This window comes from Engystomops pustulosus, chromosome 3 (genome assembly GCF_040894005.1).
Source record: "Engystomops pustulosus chromosome 3, aEngPut4.maternal, whole genome shotgun sequence".
NCBI lineage: Eukaryota > Metazoa > Chordata > Amphibia > Anura > Leptodactylidae > Engystomops > Engystomops pustulosus.
The window spans coordinates 113,219,169-113,243,597 of NC_092413.1; the positions used below are offsets into that span (position 1 = coordinate 113,219,169).

At 43.8% G+C, this 24,429-nt stretch overlaps 1 protein-coding gene across 1 annotated transcript in view; it reads left to right on the forward strand.

Annotated features, from left to right (window-relative positions):
• PREP (prolyl endopeptidase) overlaps positions 1-24,429 on the forward strand; it is an 87,646-nt gene that overhangs the window by 34,632 nt on the left and 28,585 nt on the right. Inside the window, exon 8 of the mRNA XM_072141872.1 lies at positions 2,742-2,933. Coding sequence (XP_071997973.1) covers positions 2,742-2,933 — 192 coding nt within the window. The remainder of the gene's footprint in view (positions 1-2,741; positions 2,934-24,429) is intronic.

Here is a 24,429-nt window from a genome sequence, read left to right on the forward strand (position 1 = left end):
AACCAGTGTTCCGCGGCACACTAGTTGGGTGTGCCGCGGGGAAAGTTCCCCAAACTATGGTGCCCCCCAGAGGTCGCATTACCGCCTCACCAAGCGTCATGATGAGGCACTATTACTCTTCAGAATAATTGCCATGCATAAAAGTACGCTTGGCAATTATACCCTGTAACGTCCTGGATAAGCAGACCGGCGTGCTGCGATCGTGGCGGAAAGTATCACTGTGATCGAAGCGCGCGGGCACTGCTCAGCACATGATGCAGTGTCCACAAGACGAATTACAAAGCTCCTTTCACGCTGTTAGTATAAAGCAGCATGTAAGCGGCTTTGTCATTGGCTGAGTGCACTGGAGTCTGCACGTGTTTCATTAGTTTGTGCGGCTGCCAGACTTCAGCCACACATGCTCCCGTGCTCCACAGTACTGCAGAACCAGGTAAAAAAAAGCCATTTGCCAGCTCCCATCCTGCTACTATCACCTGGCCCTTTACTGTCCTCCAGTCCAAGCAAACCCTGCTGCACACTGCTGTATGGCACAAGCTGCCTTCATTCCTCCCCTCCCCCGGACAAGCTGCTGCCGTCATGTCCCTACAGCCACGGGAGGTGATATACATCCTGCTTCTACCCCTCCCTCACACACTGAGCCCAGCATGAGAGATCATCATGGCAGAGGAGCAACAACAAGTTGTGCAGAAGCTCCCTCAGCTGCCCCAATCTCCCTCAGCTGGCCCAAGCACCCTCAGCTGGCCCAAGCACCCTCAGCTGGCCCAAGCACCCTCAGCTGCCCCAAGCACCCTCAGCTGCCCCAAGCTCCCACAGCTGCCCTCCTCGTCACCAGGGGTACTGCCAGCTCCGATGACAGGACTGCAGGGCACAGAGGCCAATGCATTGCAATAGAAAATCAAGAACTGCATCTGGTAAGCTGCAGAGCCCTGTGTCCTGTCATTTATCTAGCATGTTATCTCTGCCATCCTCCCTTACAAGTGACTGACATGTACAAATGTAAAATGAGAAATACTATAGTCATGAGGCTGGAGTACTACAAGTACCAGCTGATATGCTGAGTATATGAGCTGGCACTTGTACTCTGGCCTCATTGTACACCTTATTTTGGTTGGTGGTGTGCCCCAGGATTGTCTTAATATAAAAAGTGTGCTCTGGATAATATTGTCTATTTAGTGTTTCTAGTATACATTATTTCTATTACATTACATTTGTATTACATTATCCTTATTTCTAAAATCAACTTTTACTATTAAATCCTTTGTTCAGTTTTACTCTGTTTTAGCTCTTATCACTCCCTAGTCTGGTTAGTGTAAAATTCCAGAGTGTGGATGGGGACTCTCTAAGCAGACACTTCATGATTCTGTGCTGTGCTTTGAGATGCTGTGTGCTGAAAATGTGCTTAGATCATAAAGGTACAGGGTTAATCCACACTTTTGATTTAGCTTCTGAACATTCTACTAGTATCTGATACATAGAAAGAGATCTGAGACAGATGAGAGATGATGAGATCCATGAGATGGATATAAAACACAATGACACTCTCCGCTCTTCTAACTCACCTATAACACGCAGTCATCTCTGCTATAATGCTCCCTCCCCTGGATAAAGACCTTATCTGTATGTAGCTATTTGAGTAAGAAGTGCCTGTGTCTGAGCTGGTCTTGTAATGCAAGGGGGAGAGTTAGGAGGCTTAGAGCAGTGCAGTGTGCAGAAAATAAATTAGAAGAATTAGACCACAGTCACGAAATTTACAGTCAAATCCAGGGGCAACCAAAATTTTAACCACCAAGACTGGCAGAGACAGGTCAGAATTATATCTTTGAAATGCTGTATTTTTGTCTAAAACAGTGAATTAGAGAATATGTTATTTTGTTATCTTAAGTATATTTAAGAATCTCGTCTCTGTGGGAATACCCCTTAAAGTTAAAGAGCCAGAAGGACTCTGGGGGTGTTACCTGGCTGTCTTCCCCTGATGTAATCTTGCACAATGGGAAGAGGTAAATGCTTCTGCAGAGCCTATAAAGCCACAGCATGGAGGGAACTCCCCAAGGGCACCTCAGTTTAATTAGCATAATTTTAAAAGTTGATTTTAATTTGAAGTAGGCCATGGATAACAAATATAAGAAGATTGTCACAGTCACATGGCCTGGAGCTATGAGTAAGTTTCCCTTGTTTATCATGCTTGATTTTGATGGTACATTGCCTTTAAAGGGATTGTCCACCTTAAATACATTGCTGCCACTCGTTTCCATGAAGGGCCTTTGTTGTCTTCTGTTTTCAGAATTATACAGTCTAATTACCAGAAAATGCATGCAGTAATAACTTTCTTATTAATGCAAACTTGGTCCGTTCTAATTGGTTCTAAAATACCATCCATGACCGCTTAATTGGCAGGAGAAATAAACTTTTGATCTCTGTCCTTATATTTCCCCATTTGAACATAATTTCCATCTTCCGGTATTAAGATTGATTGAAATGGTAATTTTATGGTAAACCTGCAGTTTATTAATAGATTTTCTTCCTATTCCTCACCATCAGATTTGTTTGTAACATGCATGTAGTGTTGTGTTTTAATTTTTAATTTTTTTTTTCATCTAGCTACATTTTTACTCGCTGTATATTATAACATAAAGTGAACTGAAGTTAGGGGAGTTGAAGTTAAGTTTTTAGGACTTATCTGTTGCTCATGCCAATAGTTTTTCTGTAAGTCCTGAGTAACTAATTGAATTATTTTCTTTCAGGAATTCTCCCTTGGGTAAAGTTAATAGATAATTTTGATGCAGAATATGAATATATCACAAATGAAGGGACAGTATTCACATTTAAGACAAATCGCAATGCACCAAACTACAAGCTGATCAATATAGACTTTAATGATGCTGGTGAACCTAACTGGAAAGAACTTGTGCCAGAGCAAGAAAAGGATGTTCTAGGTAAGTGTATGCTAAGCGTTCTAATTTTCTATGTAGGGAGTGTTATGATTGTGCCACGGGTGTTAACGATCTGAGTCAATATGGCAGCGCACATGCGCCCTCTTTATACAGAGAACCTGTCATTCAAATTAACCCACCCAAAATAAAGATTTCAATATAATTGCCCTTATCTCTAAATGATTCCTTTCCATGGCTGCAATGTTACAAAAATCAGTTTGTAAACTTAAATGCAACTAACCTAATGTGAGTCCATCACGCTAATTGAGTCATGTATATTAAAATGTACTTGCATTGCCCTGCCTCTATTCCTGATTTACAGACTACGATAATATGCTGTAAGGAGGGCTGGGTTACATCAAAGTCACATGACCAGGATGACTTCATCTTAGGCCCTGTTACATATGCAACATCTACCTCATAAATGTATCTGATCACATGAAATCACAGCAGCCTTCATGGAGGACGGGGAGTAGTAGAAGTCCATAATAAGTCCATGGAGCCTGCTGTGATTTCATGTGATCAGATATATGGTTGGTGTACAGTCTGCTTCTATTTAGGAAAATAAAGGATCTGTGATGTCACTCTGGTTACTTGACATGCTGAGAAGAGGCATGGGACATGGGGATGAGTAGATGGGAGGGTACGGCCAAGCAGGACAAGCCTTCTCTGTAAAAGAGGGTTGTCGGTTGGTTAATAGGGCTCTGTAGGAACCAGACACTATATAGAGTTATGTCACATGATTTAAAGCTGTTAATTGCAGCCCAGGTCTGATGTTTGCAGTACATTTGTCGTATAGTAGTATCCTGATCAGTAATTTAATCAGTATTGCTGAGCCAAAACCAGGAAAGGGTCTTAAACACACAAGCTCTTTTTATTATGCTTTCTCTCTAAGTAGATAATGGTTTTGGGTTAGAAATATTCATGAGAAATATTATTATTTAGTTTTAAATTTAATGATGTTAACTAGAGATGAGCGAACACTAAAATGCTCGGGTACTCGTTATTCGAGACGAACTTTTCCCGATGCTCGAGTGCTCGTCTCGAATAACGAACCCCATTGAAGTCAATGGGAGACTCGAGCATTTTTCAAGGGGACCAAGGCTCTGCACAGGGAAGCTTGGCCAAACACCTGGGAACCTCAGAAAAGGATGGAAACACCACGGAAATGGACAGGAAACAGCAGGGGCAGCATGCATGGATGCCTCTGAGGCTGCTTAATCGCATCATTATGCCGAAATTATGGGCAACAGCATGGCCATGACAGAGTGACAGAATGAAGCTAGATAGCATGTAAAACATCCAATAATTGACCCTGACACTATAGGGGACGGCATGCAGAGGCAGAGGCAGCGGCAGCAGGCTAGAGAGTGGCATGGCGACATACCCTAATTGGACTCAGGCTTCAAACCAATGGGTGTCAGAGAGGAACCAAAGGAGGTGAGCAAGAAGCGCTCAAATAATATCGGTACATGATAAAAGTTTGCCAGTATATTTTGTGGATTACACAGCAGGGTGGCGACAAAGTTAACATGGAAGCCATGAAAACAACCCAAAATTCTGCCTGACACAGCTCGTTTGATAAGGGGACCATGTATGCTTACAGTTCATGCCAGTCGCTGCACTGGCTGCCAGTCTCCTTTCGAATACAGTTTAAAATAATAATAACCCTCATCCATAAAGCTCTGTATAATGCTGCACCCCCCTACCTCTCCTCTCTTATCTCAGTCTATCGCCCAACCCGTGCTCTTAGATCCGCCAGTGATCTTAGATTAACCTCTACCCTAGTGCGGACCTCCCACTCGCGTCTCCAAGACTTCTCTAGAGCTGCACCAATTCTATGGAATGCTCTGCCCTGGACTATCAGACTAATACCTAACCTCCAAAGTTTCAAACGTGCTCTTAAAACCCATTTCTTTAGGCAAGCCTATAACACTCATTAACTGCATGAAGTTTTAACTCTTCTACTAACCCGTCCTGTGTCGTCCTCCCATCTGTTATCCAGCAACCAACAGGCACCAGACTTCTCTGCAGTCCCATTCACCCTGGACCTGGTATATAAGATGACGGCTGAGTGGTTCAAGCGACAGCAATTCCATTTATTATATTTTGTTCTATTCCCTAAGAAGAATGGCTTGACCGTTAAATATTCTTTTACCTCGTGTTACCCCATCATCTTCATAAACCGTAAGCTCTGGCGAGCAGGGACCTCACTCCTGTTGTTCCATACAAATGTTGTGCTCTGTTACAATACATTTGTATTTGTTTCCTATGATTTGTAAAGCGCTACGGAATATGATGGCGCTATATAAATAAAGATTATTATTATTATTATTATGGAGGCAGTGAACTAGTAGTAGATTAAAGGTGCTGCAACTATGTTAGTTGGATCTTGGGATGGAGCTGGCGCTCTGCAGCCAGGCGAGCTTTTGCCAATCCAAGCCCCTGTCTCTAGGCTACTCCCCAAACAGCACTTCTAAGAACCTTTTGTATAAGATCAAGTGTAGTAGCGTTCTTATAAGTTTAGGATATGGCGGGTGAGGGGAATGTAAACAGATGCGCAAGAAGCGCTGAAATAATATCCCTAAATGGTAAAAGTTTGCAAGTATATTTTGTGGATTACACAGCAGGGTGGCGACAAAGTTAACAACTTTGATGTGGAATGCCCTGTAATAGCTCTTGGGCGGTGTGCCTTTTATCGCCTAGGCTCAGCAGTTTCAGCACCGCCTGCTGTCGCTTAGCGACGGCACTGCTGCTGTGCCTAGAGCTACCGACTGATGGCGCCATGCCCACGGATGGTAATTCGGAGGAGGAGGAGGTGGAGGAGGGGTGGGAGGAGGTATAGTAGGCCTTTGAGACCTGGACCGAGGTAGGCCCCGCAATTCTCTGCGTCGGCAGTATATGACCAGCCCCAGGGTCAGACTCGGTCCCAGCCTGCACCAAGTTAAGTGTAGTAGCGTTCTTATAAGTTTGGGATATGGCGGGTGAGGGGAATGTAAACAGATGCGCAAGAAGCGCATGATGCGCATGGAGCTGGCGCTCCGCTGCCAGGCGAGCTTTCGCCAATTCAAGCCCCTGTCTCTAGGCTACTCCCCAAACAGCACTTCTAAGAACCTTTTGTATAAGATCAAGTGTAGTAGCGTTCTTATAAGTTTAGGATATGCCGGGTGAGGGGAATGTAAACAGATGCGCAAGAAGCGCATGATGCGCATGGAGCTGGCGCTCCGCTGCCAGGCGAGCTTTCGCCAATTCAAGCCCCTGTCTCTAGGCTACTCCCCAAACAGCACTTCTAAGAACCTTTTGTATAAGATCAAGTGTAGTAGCGTTCTTATAAGTTTAGGATATGCCGGGTGAGGGGAATGTAAACAGATTCGCAAGAAGCGCATGATGCGCATGGAGCTGGCGCTCCGCTGCCAGGCGAGCTTTCGCCAATTCAAGCCCCTGTCTCTAGGCTACTCCCCAAACAGCACTTCTAAGAACCTTTTGTATAAGATCAAGTGTAGTAGCGTTCTTATAAGTTTAGGATATGCCGGGTGAGGGGAATGTAAACAGATGCGCAAGAAGCGCTGAAATAATATCCCTAAATGGTAAAAGTTTGCCAGTATATTTTGTGGATAACACAGCAGGGTGGCGACAAAGTTAACAACTTTGATGTGGAATCCATGAAAACAACCCAAATTTCTGCCTGACACACCTCGTTTGATAAAGGGACGATGTATGGAGGCAGCTATATGGACGACTTTTGGAGGTAGCAATGGAGACAACGTGTGGAGGCTGCTATGGAGACAATTTAATTTGGATAGTGCCTGTATGTGGCAGTCCCAAACATTTTTCAAACCAGAGGAGCAGGTAGGTGGCCCTCCAGTAAAATGGAATAGATTGAGTGCCTGTATGTGGCAGTCCCAAAAATGTTTCAAACCAGAGGAGCAGGTAGGTGGCCCTGCAGTAAAATGGAATAGATTGAGTGCCTGTATGTGGCAGTCCCAAAAATGTTTCAAACCAGAGGAGCAGGTAGGTGGCCCTCCAGTAAAATGGAATAGATTGAGTGCCTGTATGTGGCAGTCCCAAAAATGTTTCAAACCAGAGGAGCAGGTAGGTGGCCCTGCAGTAAAATGGAATAGATTGAGTGCCTGTATGTGGCAGTCCCAAAAATTTTTCAAACCAGAGGAGCAGGTAGGTGGCCCTCCAGTAAAATGGAATAGATTGAGTGCCTGTATGTGGCAGTCCCAAAAATGTTTCAAACCAGAGGAGCAGGTAGGTGGCCCTGCAGTAAAATGGAATAGATTGAGTGCCTGTATGTGGCACTCACAAAAATTGTTTCAAACAGAGGACCGGGTAGGTGGCCCTCCAGAAAAATTAAATGCATGAAGTACTATAGCAAGAGCCAGTGGGCCCTGTCAAAAAATAGCCATTTTCCTCTGCTTTACTGTACAAAGAGGAGGAGAAGGAGGAAAATGAGGAGGAGGAGGAGTGGATCAATTATTCAGGTTGAGCTTCCTTCACCTGGTGGAGATTGGAAATTCTGAGAAATCCAGCCTTTATTCATTTTAATAAGCGTCAGCCTGTCAGCGCTGTCAGTCGACAGGCGTATACGCTTATCGGTGATGATGCCACCAGCTGCACTGAAAACCCGCTCGGACAAGACGCTAGCGGCAGGGCAGGCAAGAACCTCCAAGGCGTACAGCGCCAGTTCGTGCCACATGTCCAGCTTTGAAACCCAGTAGTTGTAGGGAGCTGTGTGATCATTTAGGACGATGGTATGGTCAGCTACGTACTCCCTCACCATCTTTCTGTAAAGATCAGCCCTACTCTGCCGAGACTGGGGACAGGTGACAGTGTCTTGCTGGGGTGACATAAAGCTGGCAAAAGCCTTGTAAAGCGTACCCTTGCCAGTGCTGGACAAGCTGCCTGCTCGCCTACTCTCCCTCGCTACTTGTCCCGCAGAACTACGCACTCTGCCGCTAGCGCTGTCAGAAGGGAAATACTGTTTCAGCTTGTGCACCAGGGCCTGCTGGTATTCATGCATTCTCACACTCCTTTCCTCTGCAGGGATGAGAGTGGAAAGATTTTGCTTGTACCGTGGGTCCAGGAGAGTGAACACCCAGTAATCGGTGCTGGAATAAATTCTTTGAACGCGAGGGTCACGGGATAGGCAGCCTAGCATGAAATCTGCCATATGCGCCAGAGTACCAACGCGTAAGAATTCACTCCCCTCACTGGCCTGACTGTCCATTTCCTCCTCCTCCAACTCCTCCAACTCCTCTTCTTCTGCCCATACACGCTGAACAGTAAAGGACTCAACAATGGTCCCCTCTTTTGTCTCACCAACATTCTCCTCCTCTTCCTCCTCATCCTCCTCCACCTCCACCTCCTCCGATATGCGCTGAGAAACAGACCTGAGGGTGCTTTGGCTATCAACAAGGGAATATTCTTCCCCTGTCTCTTGTGACGAGCGCAAAGCTTCCGACTTCATGCTGACCAGAGAGTTTTTCAACAGGCCAAGCAGCGGGATGGTGAGGCTGATGATGGCGGCATCGCCACTGACCATCTGTGTTGACTCCTCAAAGTTACTCAGCACCTGACAGATATCAGACATCCACGTCCACTCCTCATTGTAGACTTGAGGAAGCTGACTGACCTGACTACCAGTTCTGGTGGAAGTTGACATCTGGCAGTCTACAATCGCTCTGCGCTGCTGGTAAACTCTGGATAACATGGTCAGTGTTGAATTCCACCTCGTGGGCACGTCGCACAACAGTCGGTGAGCGGGCAGTTGGAGGCGGCGCTGCGCTGCCCTGAGAGTGGCAGCATCTGGGCTGGACTTCCTGAAATGCGCACAGATGCGGCGCACCTTCGTGAGCAAATCAGACAGATTGGGGTATGTCTTGAGGAAACGCTGAACTATCAGATTTAACACATGGGCCAGGCATGGCACATGTGTCAGTCTGCCGAGTTGCAGAGCCGCCACCAGGTTACGGCCGTTGTCACACACAACCATTCCCGGCTTGAGGTTCAGCGGTGCCAGCCACAGATCAGTCTGCGCCGTGATGCCCTGTAATAGCTCTTGGGCGGTGTGCCTTTTGTCGCCTAGGCTCAGCAGTTTGAGCACCGCCTGCTGTCGCTTAGCGACGGCACTGCTGCTGTGCCTAGAGCTACCGACTGATGGCGCCGTGCCCACGGATGGTAGTTCGGAGGAGGAGGTGGAGGAGGGGTGGGAGGAGGAGGAGGCATAGTAGGCCTGAAACACCTGGACCGAGGTAGGCCCCGCAATCCTCGGCGTCGGCAGTATATGAGCAGCCCCAGTGTCAGACTCGGTCCCAGCCTCCACCAAGTTAACCCAATGTGCCGTCAGCGATATATAGTGGCCCTGCCCGGCAGCACTCGTCCACGTGTCCGTGGTCAGGTGGACCTTGTCAGAAACGGCGTTGGTCAGGGCACGGATGATGTTGTCTGACACGTGCTGGTGCAGGGCTGGGACGGCACATCGGGAAAAGTAGTGGCGGCTGGGGACCGAATACCGAGGGGCGGCCGCCGCCATGAGGTTGCGAAAGGCCTCGGTCTCTACTAGCCTATAGGGCAGCATCTCCAGGCTAAGCAATCTGGAGATGTGCACATTAAGGGCTTGGGCGTGCGGGTGGGTTGCACTATATTTCCGTTTCCGCTCCAGCGTCTGGGGTATGGAGAGCTGAACGCTGGTGGATGCTGTGGAGGATCGTGGAGGCGACGATGGGGTTTTTGTGGCAGGGTCCTGGGCAGGGGGCTGACTAGCAGCTGACACAGGGGAAGGAGCAGTGGTGTGCACGGCCGGAGGTGAACGGGCTTGTTGCCACTGAGTGGGGTGTTTAGCATTCATATGCCTGCGCATACTGGTGGTAGTTAAGCTAGTAGTGGTGGAACCCCTGCTGAGCCTGGTTTGGCAAATGTTGCACACCACAGTCCGTCGGTCATCCGGTGTTTCCTTAAAGAACCTCCAGACTTCTGAAGATCTAGCCCTCGCCGCAGGAGCCCTCGCCACGGGAGCTTCACTAGTTGACACATTTGGCGCTGATGCACCAGCTCTGGCCCTGCCTCTCCGTCTGGCCCCACCACTGCCTCTTCCAACCTGTTCTGGTCGAGGACTCTCCTCCGTCTCAGAAGCACTGTGTTCACCCGGCCTCTCAACCCAGCTTGGGTCTGTCACCTCATCATCCTCCGATCCCTCAGTCTGCTCCCCCCTCGGACTTCCTGCCCTGACAACAACTTCCCCACTGTCTGACAACCGTGTCTCCTCATCGTCGGACACCTCTTTACACACTTCCACTACGTCAAGAAGGTCATCATCACCCACAGACTGTGACTGTTGGAAAACCTGGGCATCGGAAAATTGCTCAGCAGCAACCGGACAAGTGGTTTGTGACTGTGGGAAGGGTCCAGAAAACAGTTCCTCAGAGTATGCCGGTTCAAATGCCAAATTTTCCTGGGAGGGGGCAGACTGGGGGGGAGGAGGCTGAGGTGCAGGAGCTGGAGGAGTGGCGATTTCGGTGACATGGGTGGACTGCGTGGAAGACTGACTGGTGGTGGACAAATTGCTCGAAGCATTGTCAGCAATCCACGACATCACCTGTTCGCACTGTTCTGGCCTCAACAGTGCTCTACCACGAGTCCCAGTAACTTCAGACATGAACCTAGGGAGTGTAGCTCTGCGGCGTTCCCCTGCTCCCTCATCAGCAGGTGGTGTCTCACCCCGCCCAGGACCACGGCCTCTGACCCCTGCAGTAGTTGGACGCCCACGTCCCCGCCCTCGTCCTCTACCCCTAGCCCTCGGGTTAAACATTTTTAAAATGAGAGTTATAACTTTATTTTTTTTTTTACTTTTTTTTGTTTTTTTTTGTGTTTTTTTTTTTTTTTTGTGTTTTTTGTTTTTTTTTGAGTTTTTAAAACCAAACAATGCTATCCTATTGCTATGGCTATTTTCTAGCCAAGTATCAAAGCACACTACTATGCCAGATGAGATGACACTGAGTTAGTGCCTAATTGAAATCCAACCCCTACTAAATTTTCCCACTTCGGTCTTTGCTATGGATATGTGCGTCACTAAGCGCAGAACACAGCGGTCGCAAGTCTCACTACAAATTGCTCAGAATTGGCTAGTACATGCACTGCAGAAAGTACAGCCACCAGCAGATCAACCAGAAATCAAATATATAGAACGCTACTGTATGCGTAAGTAAGCTCTTTGTATTCTCCTATGGCTATTTTCTAGCCAAGTATCAAAGCACACTACTATGCCAGATGAGATGACACTGAGTTAGTGCCTAATTGAAATCCAACCCCTACTAAATTTTCCCACTTCGGTCTTTGCTATGGATATGTGCGTCACTAAGCGCAGAACACAGCGGTCGCAAGTCTCACTACAAATTGCTCAGAATTGGCTAGTACATGCACTGCAGAAAGTACAGCCACCAGCAGATCAACCAGAAATCAAATATATAGAACGCTACTGTATGCGTAAGTAAGCTCTTTGTATTCTCCTATGGCTATTTTCTAGCCAAGTATCAAAGCACACTACTATGCCAGATGAGATGACACTGAGTTAGTGCCTAATTGAAATCCAACCCCTACTAAATTTTCCCACTTCGGTCTTTGCTATGGATATGTGCGTCACTAAGCGCAGAACACAGCGGTCGCAAGTCTCACTACAAATTGCTCAGAATTGGCTAGTACATGCACTGCAGAAAGTACAGCCACCAGCAGATCAACCAGAAATCAAATATATAGAACGCTACTGTATGCGTAAGTAAGCTCTTTGTATTCTCCTATGGCTATTTTCTAGCCAAGTATCAAAGCACACTACTATGCCAGATGAGATGACACTGAGTTAGTGCCTAATTGAAATCCAACCCCTACTAAATTTTCCCACTTCGGTCTTTGCTATGGATATGTGCGTCACTAAGCGCAGAACACAGCGGTCGCAAGTCTCACTACAAATTGCTCAGAATTGGCTAGTACATGCACTGCAGAAAGTACAGCCACCAGCAGATCAACCAGAAATCAAATATATAGAACGCTACTGTATGCGTAAGTAAGCTCTTTGTATTCTCCTATGGCTATTTTCTAGCCAAGTATCAAAGCACACTACTATGCCAGATGAGATGACACTGAGTTAGTGCCTAATTGAAATCCAACCCCTACTAAATTTTCCCACTTCGGTCTTTGCTATGGATATGTGTGCCACTAAGAGCTAAACACAACGGTAGCAAGTCCCCCTGCTAATTCCTCACAAAATGGTACTAGATGCAAATTAAAATAAAAAAAGTAGAACGTTATTGTAGCCCTAAGAAGGGCTGTTGGGTTCTTTGAGAATCACTCCTGCCTAACAGTAAGCTAATAGAACACCCTAACGCTTTCCCTGACCAGCAGCAGCTCTCTCCCTAGCGGCATCCAGACACAGAATGATCCGAGCAGCGCGGGCAGCGGCTAGTCTATCCCAGGGTCACCTGATCTGGCCAGCCAACCACTGCTATCGACGTGTAAGGGTACCACGTCATGCTGGGTGGAGTGCAGAGTCTCCTGGCTTGTGATTGGCTCTGTTTCTGGCCGCCAAAAAGCAAAACGGCGGGAGCTGCCATTTTCTCGAGCGGGCGAAGTATTCGTCCGAGCAACGAGCAGTTTCGAGTACGCTAATGCTCGAACGAGCATCAAGCTCGGACGAGTATGTTCGCTCATCTCTAATGTTAACCTATTGAAGTTGTAATCAATGCATGTTGGGTCTTAATGTTTGTATTGCTAACATTACTTATTAGATTAATATTTGTTGATCCGGACTGCTTACAATACATCAGGTATATAAATAATTAATTTGTATGCGCAGCAAAATTTCCATTACACTTCAAAGGTAAATAAAATGTTCCAATTAGTGAAGAAGAATCCAGGTAATTGCTTGCTGAATGCAAAGCCTTTGGGTAAGCTGAGTCCAACCTTTTAGGTCTGGGCATGAAACTACTGGCAGTAAACTTGATTACAAGTAACTCAATTTTTTATTTGAAGTCAATGAAGTTTGCCTACTGCCATGAATATTTTAAGTTTGTTTTTGTTTTTTTGATATTTTTTTTGTGCATCTAAATTTTAACTTGAGGAAGTCAAAAAGTTGCAGGATGCATTACCTAAACGAACACACTACAAAAGTTTGATAAAACTACATACTATTCTGTGTTTCTGAGGTTGCTCTCAACAGGGCAATATGGTTGGATTCTTATCTAAAGCCTTAGAATAGGGAGCCATTAAATTCATTCATTTCATAAAAATCTTTGAAAAGCCCTCCTTAATTTCTAAGCACCTTGTTTCTACTCTTTCATCTGAACATATGCATGTTTTCCATACTGATAAACAAACTTATCAGCAAAGTGTGGTTTTACCTGGTCTCTCACACCCATTGAAATAGCTGGAAACCCATTCTGTTTGGTATCTTGATCATCTTAAATAGCTGCATTACGCACTCCGTTTTTGATCTATGCTGCCTTTTATCATTACTGTTAAATTTTTAAGTCCTACTTAATTACTAATTAATTGGCTGAATGTATTTTCAAGTATAAATGTTGACAAACCACACCGACATGTTGTTCTACCAGAAGTCAGCACTGTTTTCAGAGTTAATTTATGGTAAATCTGTTTATAGGCTATGTGTTGCATTGCTCAAAGAATTTTTTTCACTTGCAATGACTTAACCCCTTCTGGACAATAGACAGCAGTGATTGTAATTTACTCCATAAGCAGCAGTGTCAGCTACCTATTGCTGCCTTTTTAGAGGTGAGAACAATCCAGTCCATTTTACCACCTACTTGCCACTTTCAACAGCAACCAAAGACTCTGAACTGTTAGAAGAGGAGTCACAAGGAGTTGATATAAGTGCAGTGGTTGGACTAATGAATGCCCTAAAGTCTGCCATTTTTGCATTCCTGTATCAGGGAAGCTCCCGGGACTGCTTAGTTGGAGACTTGATAAAATGGACCAACTGCAACTGCACAAACATATATTAAATTATGAAACTTCCTTTAAATGTCTGTTCTAAGGATTTAGGCCAGGGGGGAAACAACATTTAAAGGTCCAAGGGTTAAAGGTTCAACGTTAAGGGGCTGCATGATTAACCAGCACTTTGGATGCACCATCAGCCACAGTACAGCGCACAATGCCAAAAAATAAATGCTCTACTTTCTTGGCTCCTCTTCTACTCTTTTCTGGGCTTTGTTTATATGGTACAATAACAAATGAAGCCAGGGTGAAATACTGTTTAACCCCTTCCCAACATTTGACGTAATAGTACTGAATCGCTCTGATCTCGGGTCTTAACCCCTGACCCCCGGGGCATCTGTAAGACACTATGTGATGTGAAGAAGAGCTTGGGAAAAAAAAGTTAACAACATTAAATAAAATAATTTTTTAATAAAAATAATTAATTAAATAAAGTTAAAGTCCCCTAAACACAAATATTCCCTATACACCTGCAATAAAGTAAAAAAAACCCACAAAATCGCCGAAAACCCCCCACATATTTGGTATCGCCGTGTCCGTACAATAACTCAGAAACATTATTGGACCCGCTCGGTGAATGCCGTAAAAACAAATCCCGAAAAACATGCCAAAAATGTACATTTTTCATGAAATCTCTAAAAATGTTCTAAAAAGTGATCAAAAAAAGTTATGTTATGTTATAAATGAGGTATCACCGTAATCGTAGTGACCTATAGAATAAAGATATAGTATTCTTAGTGAATGGTGTACGGCCCCCCAAAAAAAGAAAAGAAAGGAAACCAAAATTGACAATTTTCTTTTCACCCATACATTCAAGAGTTAATAAAATCTCATCAATAAGCTAATGACCCACTAAAATGAAGTATTTGTAAAGTGCATCTTATGTCGCAAAAATAATAATATATGTCCAAATTGCCCAAAAAATAAAGATTGTATAGCCAATAAAAAGTGACAATGCATAAACTGCTCTGAATGGCGCAGCTTCCCTTCGATACTGTGCCCATACAGCAGGTCACCACCACATATGGGGTATTGTTATACGCGGGAGGGATTGGGTATGAAATTTTGTGAAGCGTTATGGTATTTTATCCACTGAGAATTTGTACATTTTTTGAAAACACATTCATTTAGCCAAAAAAAAATTACTTTCAAAATTACATCCGAGTTTGTTTTAACCCCTGTAAAACAATTAAAGGGTTACACCACTTCATAAAAGTTGTTTTACGTATGTTGAAGGGTGTAGTTTCTATAATGGGGTGATTTATGGGGTTTTACTTTTATTTAGGTCTCTCAAAGTGATTTGAAACCTGAGCAGGTCCCTCAATAGCAGGATTTTGCGTTTTTTATGAAAATGTGAAAAATCGCACCTAACGTTCAAAGGCCCATAATATCCTACAAAAATAAGAGTATGCATAAAAAACCATGTCCACATAGAGAAGACATTCAGTGAATGTTAGTTATTAAGTATTTTTGCGGTTATGACTATGTATAGAAAAGGTAGAACATTTTGAAGTTTGAAAATCAAGAATTTTTCCAAATTTTCACCAAATATCCGATTTTCTCATAAATAAATGCAAAACATACCACCAAAATTTTTCAACTAATATGAAGTACAAAGTGTCACAAGAAAACAGTTTTAAAATCACTTGTATATGTTAAAGCGTTTCGAAGTTATAACCACTTGTAATGACACAGGGCAGATTTGAGAAAATGGGCCGTGTCAGGAAGGTGAAAAGTGGCTTTAGCGTTAAGGGCCTCAGAAACCTGGGTAGCAGTCCAACGCTAGTTTTCAATATCTGTCCCATTGGAATACTTTCACTATTTATTATTACTATTACTATTTATTTTCTGATAAATGTACCCAAGAAATTGAGTATACTGAACCCCAAAGACCCATTTTTCAACTATTGCAAACAGATGATTTATTTTTTTTTTTTAGCAAACTGATTTTATTTCTGCAAAATATGGAATAAGTGTTGTTCATGACATACCTTCAGTTTCTTTCAAAATGTACAATCATCACCTTCTCTATTCATTTCTTAAATTTAAAAAAAAAATGCTTCACTGGTTGAGTTACACATTTACAACTCCGAATTTTGTATGAAGCCAAGTCAATACAAAATTCCACATCGCCCCATTCACCCCCCTGCATAGTAGAAAGTGGACAAGTGGTGAACATTGTAGTTAAAGGGAACCTGTCAAAACATTTTTCACAAATACAGGTAGTGACAGGTTCCCATAGAGCTCTAGTAACTAACTGACACCTTTTTTTCAGTTAAAAATTATTCCCCTCTGATTCCCATATATTCAACTTTATAGTTTTACCTGGTATCTAAGAATGGCTCCAGTGAGTCAAGGTTGACGTGGCCTCCTCCGGCTAAATCCAACAGCTTCTCTCCATCCTATCTCTGTATGCAGCTGTAATGTCATGTGACCAGGGTGACATCATCGTAGGTCCTTTAGCATTCAAAAACTGTACACCAAACATATATCTCATGATATCACAGCATATCATATCACATGAAATCACAGTAGCCTGCATGGAGAGAGAGTAGAAGTACATGAAGGCTTCTGTGATTGTTTTATGTGGTCAGTGGTCAGATATGTACATGGGGTACGTGACATTAGGCCACGCCCCTCGAAAGGCAAGATTATAACTGATTTTATGAGGATCCGAGGGAAACTATTTTTAGCTAAAAGGAAGGTGTCAGATAGTTACTAAGGCTTTATAGGAACCTGCCACTACCTGTATTTGTGAAAAATGTGGTGACAGGTTCCCTTTAAAACCTTTCGTAGGAAAATCATTTTTTTCCCCGTAGTATGCGAACATGGGTCTGTGTTATTTTTTTAAAGATATTGAAATAGCATAGGAACACAAATAGTACTGTTACCAATATGTATAATATATATTAGCAGCAAATGGGTATCAGTTAAAATTCAATTTTATTATAGTACTTATTAAAACCATATAAATATTAGTGCAAAAGCTCACACCAGAGGTTCCACGTCCCAATATCACACCCTAGTGGAAAAATGTAAACAACAAATACTCAAATAGTTCTCAAGGCACATTGAGAGTGTCAAGACGGACTGAAAGTGGTAGCAGGAAATAGTCAGAATGTACCTACCTTTCAGTCGTATAAGAGTCAGACCCACCAGGGGTCCTGCTTACCCGTCTATTTGTCAGTCTCCAACAATACAGGGCTGGGAGGGAGTCACCTTTTCCTCTTTTGGTGGTAGGTTAGGGAGGGTGTGGTGCCCTAAAATACACTCACCCTGACCCCCTAATCAACTCCCGCCCTTACAAGGGCAGTCCCAAGTAATTTCCCTTGTACTAGTAATACGTCACACCTCCCTGTCGCGTTTCCACAATAGTTTCATCAGAGGGAGAAGAATCCAATAAAAAATCGCCCTGAAAATAATGAGTACAGTATTTTCTAAAGCATAACCCCCCCCATCCCCCTTTGTTTGTAATGGGGTTAAAGCCGCCTGTCATGCTTACCACAATTCGGCAAAGTTAGTCCATACACGGCGTCTTGATGGGGAAGGAGTGCCTACACCCACCGATCTGTGCCCTTTGATCACACCGGGTTCTTGGCGTGTGACACCTCTAAACATGTGACATCACTGTATTGTGATTGGACTTACCAGTGTGTCGTCAGCATCCGTACGTGACTCACGGTGTGTGAGTCCTGTGCTGGCGATCAGACCGGAAGTTCCGTATATGTCACTTCCGGGCCGGCGGCCAAGGAATACAGAGCTGTGTGTCGCCTTGGCAACACCTAAAGAAGCCGCGCCTGCGTAGTTATGTTTCAGGCACCCGACTCTAACTCTTAGTGGTCCGGCTGGAGAAACCTGAAGGTAAAGGCATAGAGTGTTGATACGTAAGTAATGTCGCCTGGTATGTCCTACCACATGGACAACTTTTTACAGCAGCCTACAGGTATGAAATTAGGTCGGTATTCAGATAACAACCATATGTGCACACAATTATACGGGGTCAAGCTCATAAGATGAATAAGTAATGTATGACCTGGGGTACAAAAATGGATTCAAGGGAATCATTTGGCCCCATAGTATTTCACAAAATAAAATTTAAGGTGACAGACTGACTATATAACCAGAAGTCTAGTCAGTCATATACTAATATGTCGAGAATAAAGTCTAAAAACTGGCTACTTCATTCTCAACAGTGACCAGGGATATTCTTTATGCAAAACAAGCATAATGTAGCTGGAGACTGAGACCTCTGGGAGCCACTGTATTTAACAGATAAATCCACCTTGCTTCCCTCTGTAATACCCTCCAGTCCCAATCTCCACCTCTTGGTGAAGGGTGTATGAGTTCAATCCCTGTAAATTTAATAGCCGAGGCTTGACCGTTGTGCATGGCATGGATATGATGAGCAATTGGGGTATCATGGTTGTGCTCAATATCCCCAATATGGTCTCCAATTCTTCTACGGAACTCTTGTATGGTTTTTCCTATGTACTCGATTCCGCATATGCACGTTGCCTTGTAAATTACTCCTTTAGATCTGCAATTAATAAAATCTTTAATGGTAAAGGTCTTGTTGCTGTCATGCCCGACAAAAGTTTTACCTGTCAATAGGAACGGGCATGCTATGCATCCGCTGCATTTAAAGCAGCCGGGTATCTTGCGGTCAAGCCAGGTCCTCCTGGGAGTTGGGGCCACATAGTGAATATGGACTACTCTGTCCCGAATCGACCTACCCCGTCTAAAAGTCACAATGGGTCTATTCCCTATTACGTCCTCCAGGTCCGTTTCCATCCTTAGGATGGACCAATGTTTGGTTAGGATTTTCCTAGCCAGATCTGCCCCATTATCAAAGGTGGCAATCATTCTCATGATTTTTTTATGTACCATTCTGTTCATCTGGTTTGGGAGTGAGAAGGCCCTTATCTGAGGGCTTTATTACAATATCTGAGTCTTTTTTCGCAAAGCTGTCATTTCTTGTTTAGAAAGATTAAATTGTCAGTTACATTTGGTGAGCAGTCGCAAGTCATGTTCGACTAGGTCTACAAAAACGTCTATACATGAAACATCTGTCTTGGGAGGTATAGCTGTACTACTCGCTCTAAGTGACGTAAATGGTCCTAGCACCCTTACATCCGAGTCATCTTCCAGACTTTGTAATAGTCTGACCTCTTCTAACATGTCTGTTGGGATACCTAGGTCTGTACTTAACTTTTTATTCTTCCGTTTAAAAAAATTTATGCCAGCCTAGTCTTCTGGCAAACAGGTGTAGGTCTTTTGTCCAAGTGAACGGGTCAAAGTCTGTAGTGGGGACAAAGTTAAGGCCTTTTCCTCAGGATACCTATCTCCTCTAAAGTCAGACTTTGCTAAAAAAGAAGCACAGTTACAGACAGTTCTTGAAAAATTCCAGTACCATCTTAAAGAAAGAAAACATCATCAGTTTACAAGGGACTTGTAGGACTTCAGGGATAGTAGAGCGTACACCGTCCTCACCCCCACCCAGACTAACCGAGAGATTGAAACGGACTTGTCATCCACCGATACTGACTTGTCAGAAACAGAGAGTAGAGGAAGGGGAAGAAAGGGTGGACAAAAATCTAAAGGAACAGGGAGAGGAAGGGGTAGATCTAATACATACACACAACCCCCTCAGCAACATTTTTTAGAAACCGCTTACCCCCTGAGGAATCGGAATCCACCTCAGAATCCCAGGTAATAAACCTATCGTCAAGACCCCTGACTTTAGAGGAGATAGGTATCCTGAAGAAAGGCCTTAACTTTGTCCCCACTACAGACTTTGACCCGTTCACTTGGACAAAAGACCTACACCTGTTTGCCAGAAGACTAGGCTGGCATAAATTTTTTAAACGGAAGGATAAAAAGTTAAGTACAGACCTAGGTATCCCAACAGACATGTTAGAAGAGGTCAGACTATTAAAAAGTCTGGAAGATGACTCGAATGTAAGGGGGCTTGGACCATTTACGTCACTTAGAGCGAGTAGTACAGCCATACCTCCCAAGACAGATGTTTCATGTATAGACGTTTTTGTAGACCTAGTCGAACATGGCTTGCGACTGCTGACCAAATGTAACAGACAATTTAATCTTTCTAAACAAGAAATGACAGCTTTGCGAACGTTGGAAAAAGACTCAGATATCGTAATAAAGCCCTCAGATAAGGGCGGGAATGCAGTGGTGTTGGATAATATGCAATACCACCAAATCTGTCTGGACATTTTAAAGGACAAATCAGGGGAAGGACATCCTGAATTGCAACCCCACCATGACATACAGGAAAGAATTAGATGGAATACTAAAAATAGCACTAGGGAACAAACTGATCTCGGAAACTGAGTATAAGTTCCTTCTCCCTGCACACACGACAGTAGCAACTTTTTATACATTGCCTAAGATCCATAAGGGTATAAACCCACTAAAAGGGAGACCCATCGTGTCGGGAGTTAACTCACTTTGCCAAAACATTGGGGTATATATTGATAAGATATTAAGACCATTTGTCTTGGCACTACCTTCTTACATCAGAGACACGACGGACCTTCTTAGACATCTTGAAGGGATCCAGGTTGACAAAGAAATACACCTTGGAAGTATCGATGTTGAGGCTTTATATTCTTCAATACCACACAATAAAGGGATAGAGGCTATCGAGGCGTTCCTATCCACAAGGGGCAGACAGTTTGGCCCCCATAATGCATTCATTGTGGAGCTACTGCAATTTTCCCTCACCCACAATTTCTTTTTATTTGACAGAAAGTTCTACCACCAGCTCAGGGGCACTGCGATGGGGAGCCTTTGTGCTCCCACCTACGCAAATCTGCTCCTGGGCTGGTGGGAGAAGACTTTTATTTTTGGTGACACCCCCCTTCCCCCCCCAACCTGATATCGAGAGGGTGGAACTCTTCCTAAGATATATTAGTGATATATTTGTTCTATGGAGAGGGGACAAGCAGTCCTTTCAAACGTTTGTCAAAAAACTGGACAAGAACAACATTGGGCTTCGGTTTACCTGTGAAATTTATGAGGACCAACTCTCTTTTTTTAGATGTATTGATCAAAAAGGACGACAGGGGATTTCTACAGACGTCAGTCTTTAGAAAGCCATCCTCCACTAACGCGCTACTGCACTGGGAAAGTAACCGCCCTAGAGCGCTATGCAAAGGTATCCCTAAGGGACAATACCTTAGAATGAAACGCAATTGTTCGAGTAGGAGTGATTTTAAAAGATTTGCGGATGACTTAAGGGGTAGATTTAGAGAACGGGGCTACCCTGATCAGTGCCTACGTACAGCATATCAACATTCTGCGGGTAAGAGAAGACAGGACCTTCTCACTCCCAAACCAGATGAACAGAATGGTACACAAAAAATCATGAGAATGATTGCCACCTTTGATAATGGGGCAGATCTGGCTAGGAAAATCCTAACCAAACATTGGTCCATCCTAAGGATGGACCCGGACCTGGAGGACATAATAGGGAATAGACCCATGGTGACTTTTAGACAGGGTAGGTCGATTCGGGACAGAGTAGTCCATAGTCACTATGTGGCCCCAACTCCCAGGCTGGGGACCTGGCTTGACTGCAAGATACCCGGCTGCTTTAAATGCAGCGGATGCATAGCATGCCCGTTCCTATTGACAGGTAAAACTTTTGTCGGGAATAACAGCAACAAGACCTTTACCATTAAAGATTTTATTAACTTCAGATCTAAAGGAGTAATTTACAAGGCAACGTGCTTATGCAGAATCGAGTACATAGGAAAAACCATACAAGAGTTCCGTAGAAGAATTGGAGACCATATTGGGGATATTGAGCACAACCGTGATACCCCAATTGCGCGTCATATCCATGCCATGCACAACGGTCAAGCCTCGGCTATTAAATTTACAGGGATTGAACTCGTACAACCTTCACCAAGAGGTGGAGATTGGGACCGGAGGGTATTACAGAGGGAAGCAAGGTGGATTTATCTGCTAAATACAGTGGCTCCCAGAGGTCTCAATCTCCAGCTACATTATGCTTGTTTTGCATAAAGAATATCCCTGGTCACTGTTGAGAATGAAGTAGCCAGTTTTTAGAATGGGTCTAGAGACTTTATTCTCGACATATTAGTATATGACTGACTAGACTTCTGGTTATATAGTCAGTCTGTCACCTTAAATTTTATTTTGTGAAATACTATGGGGCCAAATGATTCCCTTGAATCCATTTTTGTACCCCAGGTCATACATTACTTATTCATCTTATGAGCTTGACCCCGTATAATTGTGTGTACATATGGTTGTTATCTGAATACCGACCTAATTTCATACCTGTAGGCTGCTGTAAAAAGTTGTCCATGTGGTAGGACATACGAGGCAACATTACTAGGTCGTGCCACGTATCAACACTCTATGCCTTTACCTTCAGGTTTCTCCAGCCGGACCACTAAGAGTTAGAGTCGGGTGCCTGAAACATAACTACGCAGGCAAGGCAACACACAGCTCTGTATTCCTTGGCTGCCGGCCCGGAAGTGATGTATACGGAACTTCCAGTCTGATCGCCAGCACAAGACTCACACACCGTGAGTCACGTACGGATGCTGACGACACACCGGTAAGTCCAATCACAACACAGTGATGTCACGGAGGGCGGGACGGGCGGGCCTTTTAAATAAGCCCACACATGTTTAGAGGTGTCACAAGCCAAGAACCCGGTGTGATCAAAGGGCACAGATCGGTGGGTGTAGGCACTCCTTCCCCATCAAGACGCCGTGTATGGACTAACTTTGCCGAATTGTGGTAAGCATGACAGGCGGCTTTAACCCCACTACAAACAAAGGGGGGGGTTATGCTTTAGAAAATACTGTACTCATTATTTTCAGGGCGATTTTTGTATGGATTTTTCTCCCTCTGATGAAACTATTGTGGAAACGCGACAGGGAGGTGTGACGTATTACTAGTACAAGGGAAAGTACTTGGGACTGCCCTTGTAAGGGCGGGAGTTGATTAGGGGGTCAGGGTGAGTGTATTTTAGGGCACCACACCCTCCCTAACCTACCACCAAAAGAGGAAAAGGTGACTCCCTCCCAGCCCTGTATTGTTGGAGACTGACAAATAGACGGGTAAGCAGGACCCCTGGTGGGTCTGACTCCTATACGACCGAAGGGTAGGTACATTCTGACTATTTCCTGCTACCACTTTCAGTCCGTCTTGACACACTCACTGTGCCTTGAGAACTATTTGAGTATTTGTTGTTTGCATTTTTCCACTAGGGTGTGATATTGGGACGTGGAACCTCTGGTGTGAGCGTTTGCACTAATATTTATATGGTTTTAATAAGGTATTTTTTTAAAGTCTACTTTATAAATAGACTTTTTAAATACAATTGAGAATAGTGTGACAATGTCCATGGACATCCATGGAATTAATTTTTTTTCCATTATTTTAATTTTCTGCTGTTTACTGCAGGATACAACAATTTCACCTCATTACCAGCTTCGTTTCAAGGTTAATCAAGGGACTAATCATTTGTATTCTTACTGTGGTGAATCAGCCTTTCCACAGCAATCAGAAACAGTTGGGGTTAATTAATTCAGTCGAGACTTGGGCTAAATTTAGTGTTCTTGAGAAATTGAGTTCAGAGGAAACTACATACCAATGTAAAGTTTTAAGATGTTTATAACCGTATATATATGTAGCTGTGCCTCCTGCATTCTCATGTACCGTATTTTTCAGACAAGAAGACGCTCCTTACATCCAAAAAAGGAAAAATATATTTTACAACAATTAAAATTTCCCTGTTGGTTGCTCAAAAGCACACACAGCTCTACTACATCCATGCATTTACACACACAGCACTGCTACATCGATACATTTACACACACAGTTCTGAAACATACATGCATTCATTCATTCACACACTGGGCACTGCTATACACACACATATAGAAAAACACTGAGCACTGCTATGTGGACACACATAGGCACACACCTGTTCCTGTAGGGGGAACTGCGGCTGTCAAAGGCGCAGAGGGAGGATTAATCATGATTGTGCGCCTGTTTTGACACTGACAAATTATTCATTTCATTATTCATTATTAGAGAGCATGTACACAAAGGGGTATATTTTATTGCATTATGTATGCCAATTTTTTTGTTTTTTCACTTGAAGTAACATTTAATTAGTTTTAAAGGGTTTATTTAGACAATGTTCTAAATCCTCAGATGTAACAGGTTTACATGGCCCAATTTTTACTTTGCAATCTCCTTATCTACTCTGTTTTCATCACAATAAAAATCTTTCTGTGCAACCTTCAGGTCAAAGAGAAATTTCAGAGAGAATGGATTACAAGAACCGATAAGAATTTCTGCCTTTTATTAATGACTACTCCACACATTTTGGCCTTTTGTGGTGTATTCATTCTGCTTGTGCAGATGCTATTGTAAACTTTTCATTCTTTCTCTTTCATAAATCCCAACCTAGATAAGTAGACTT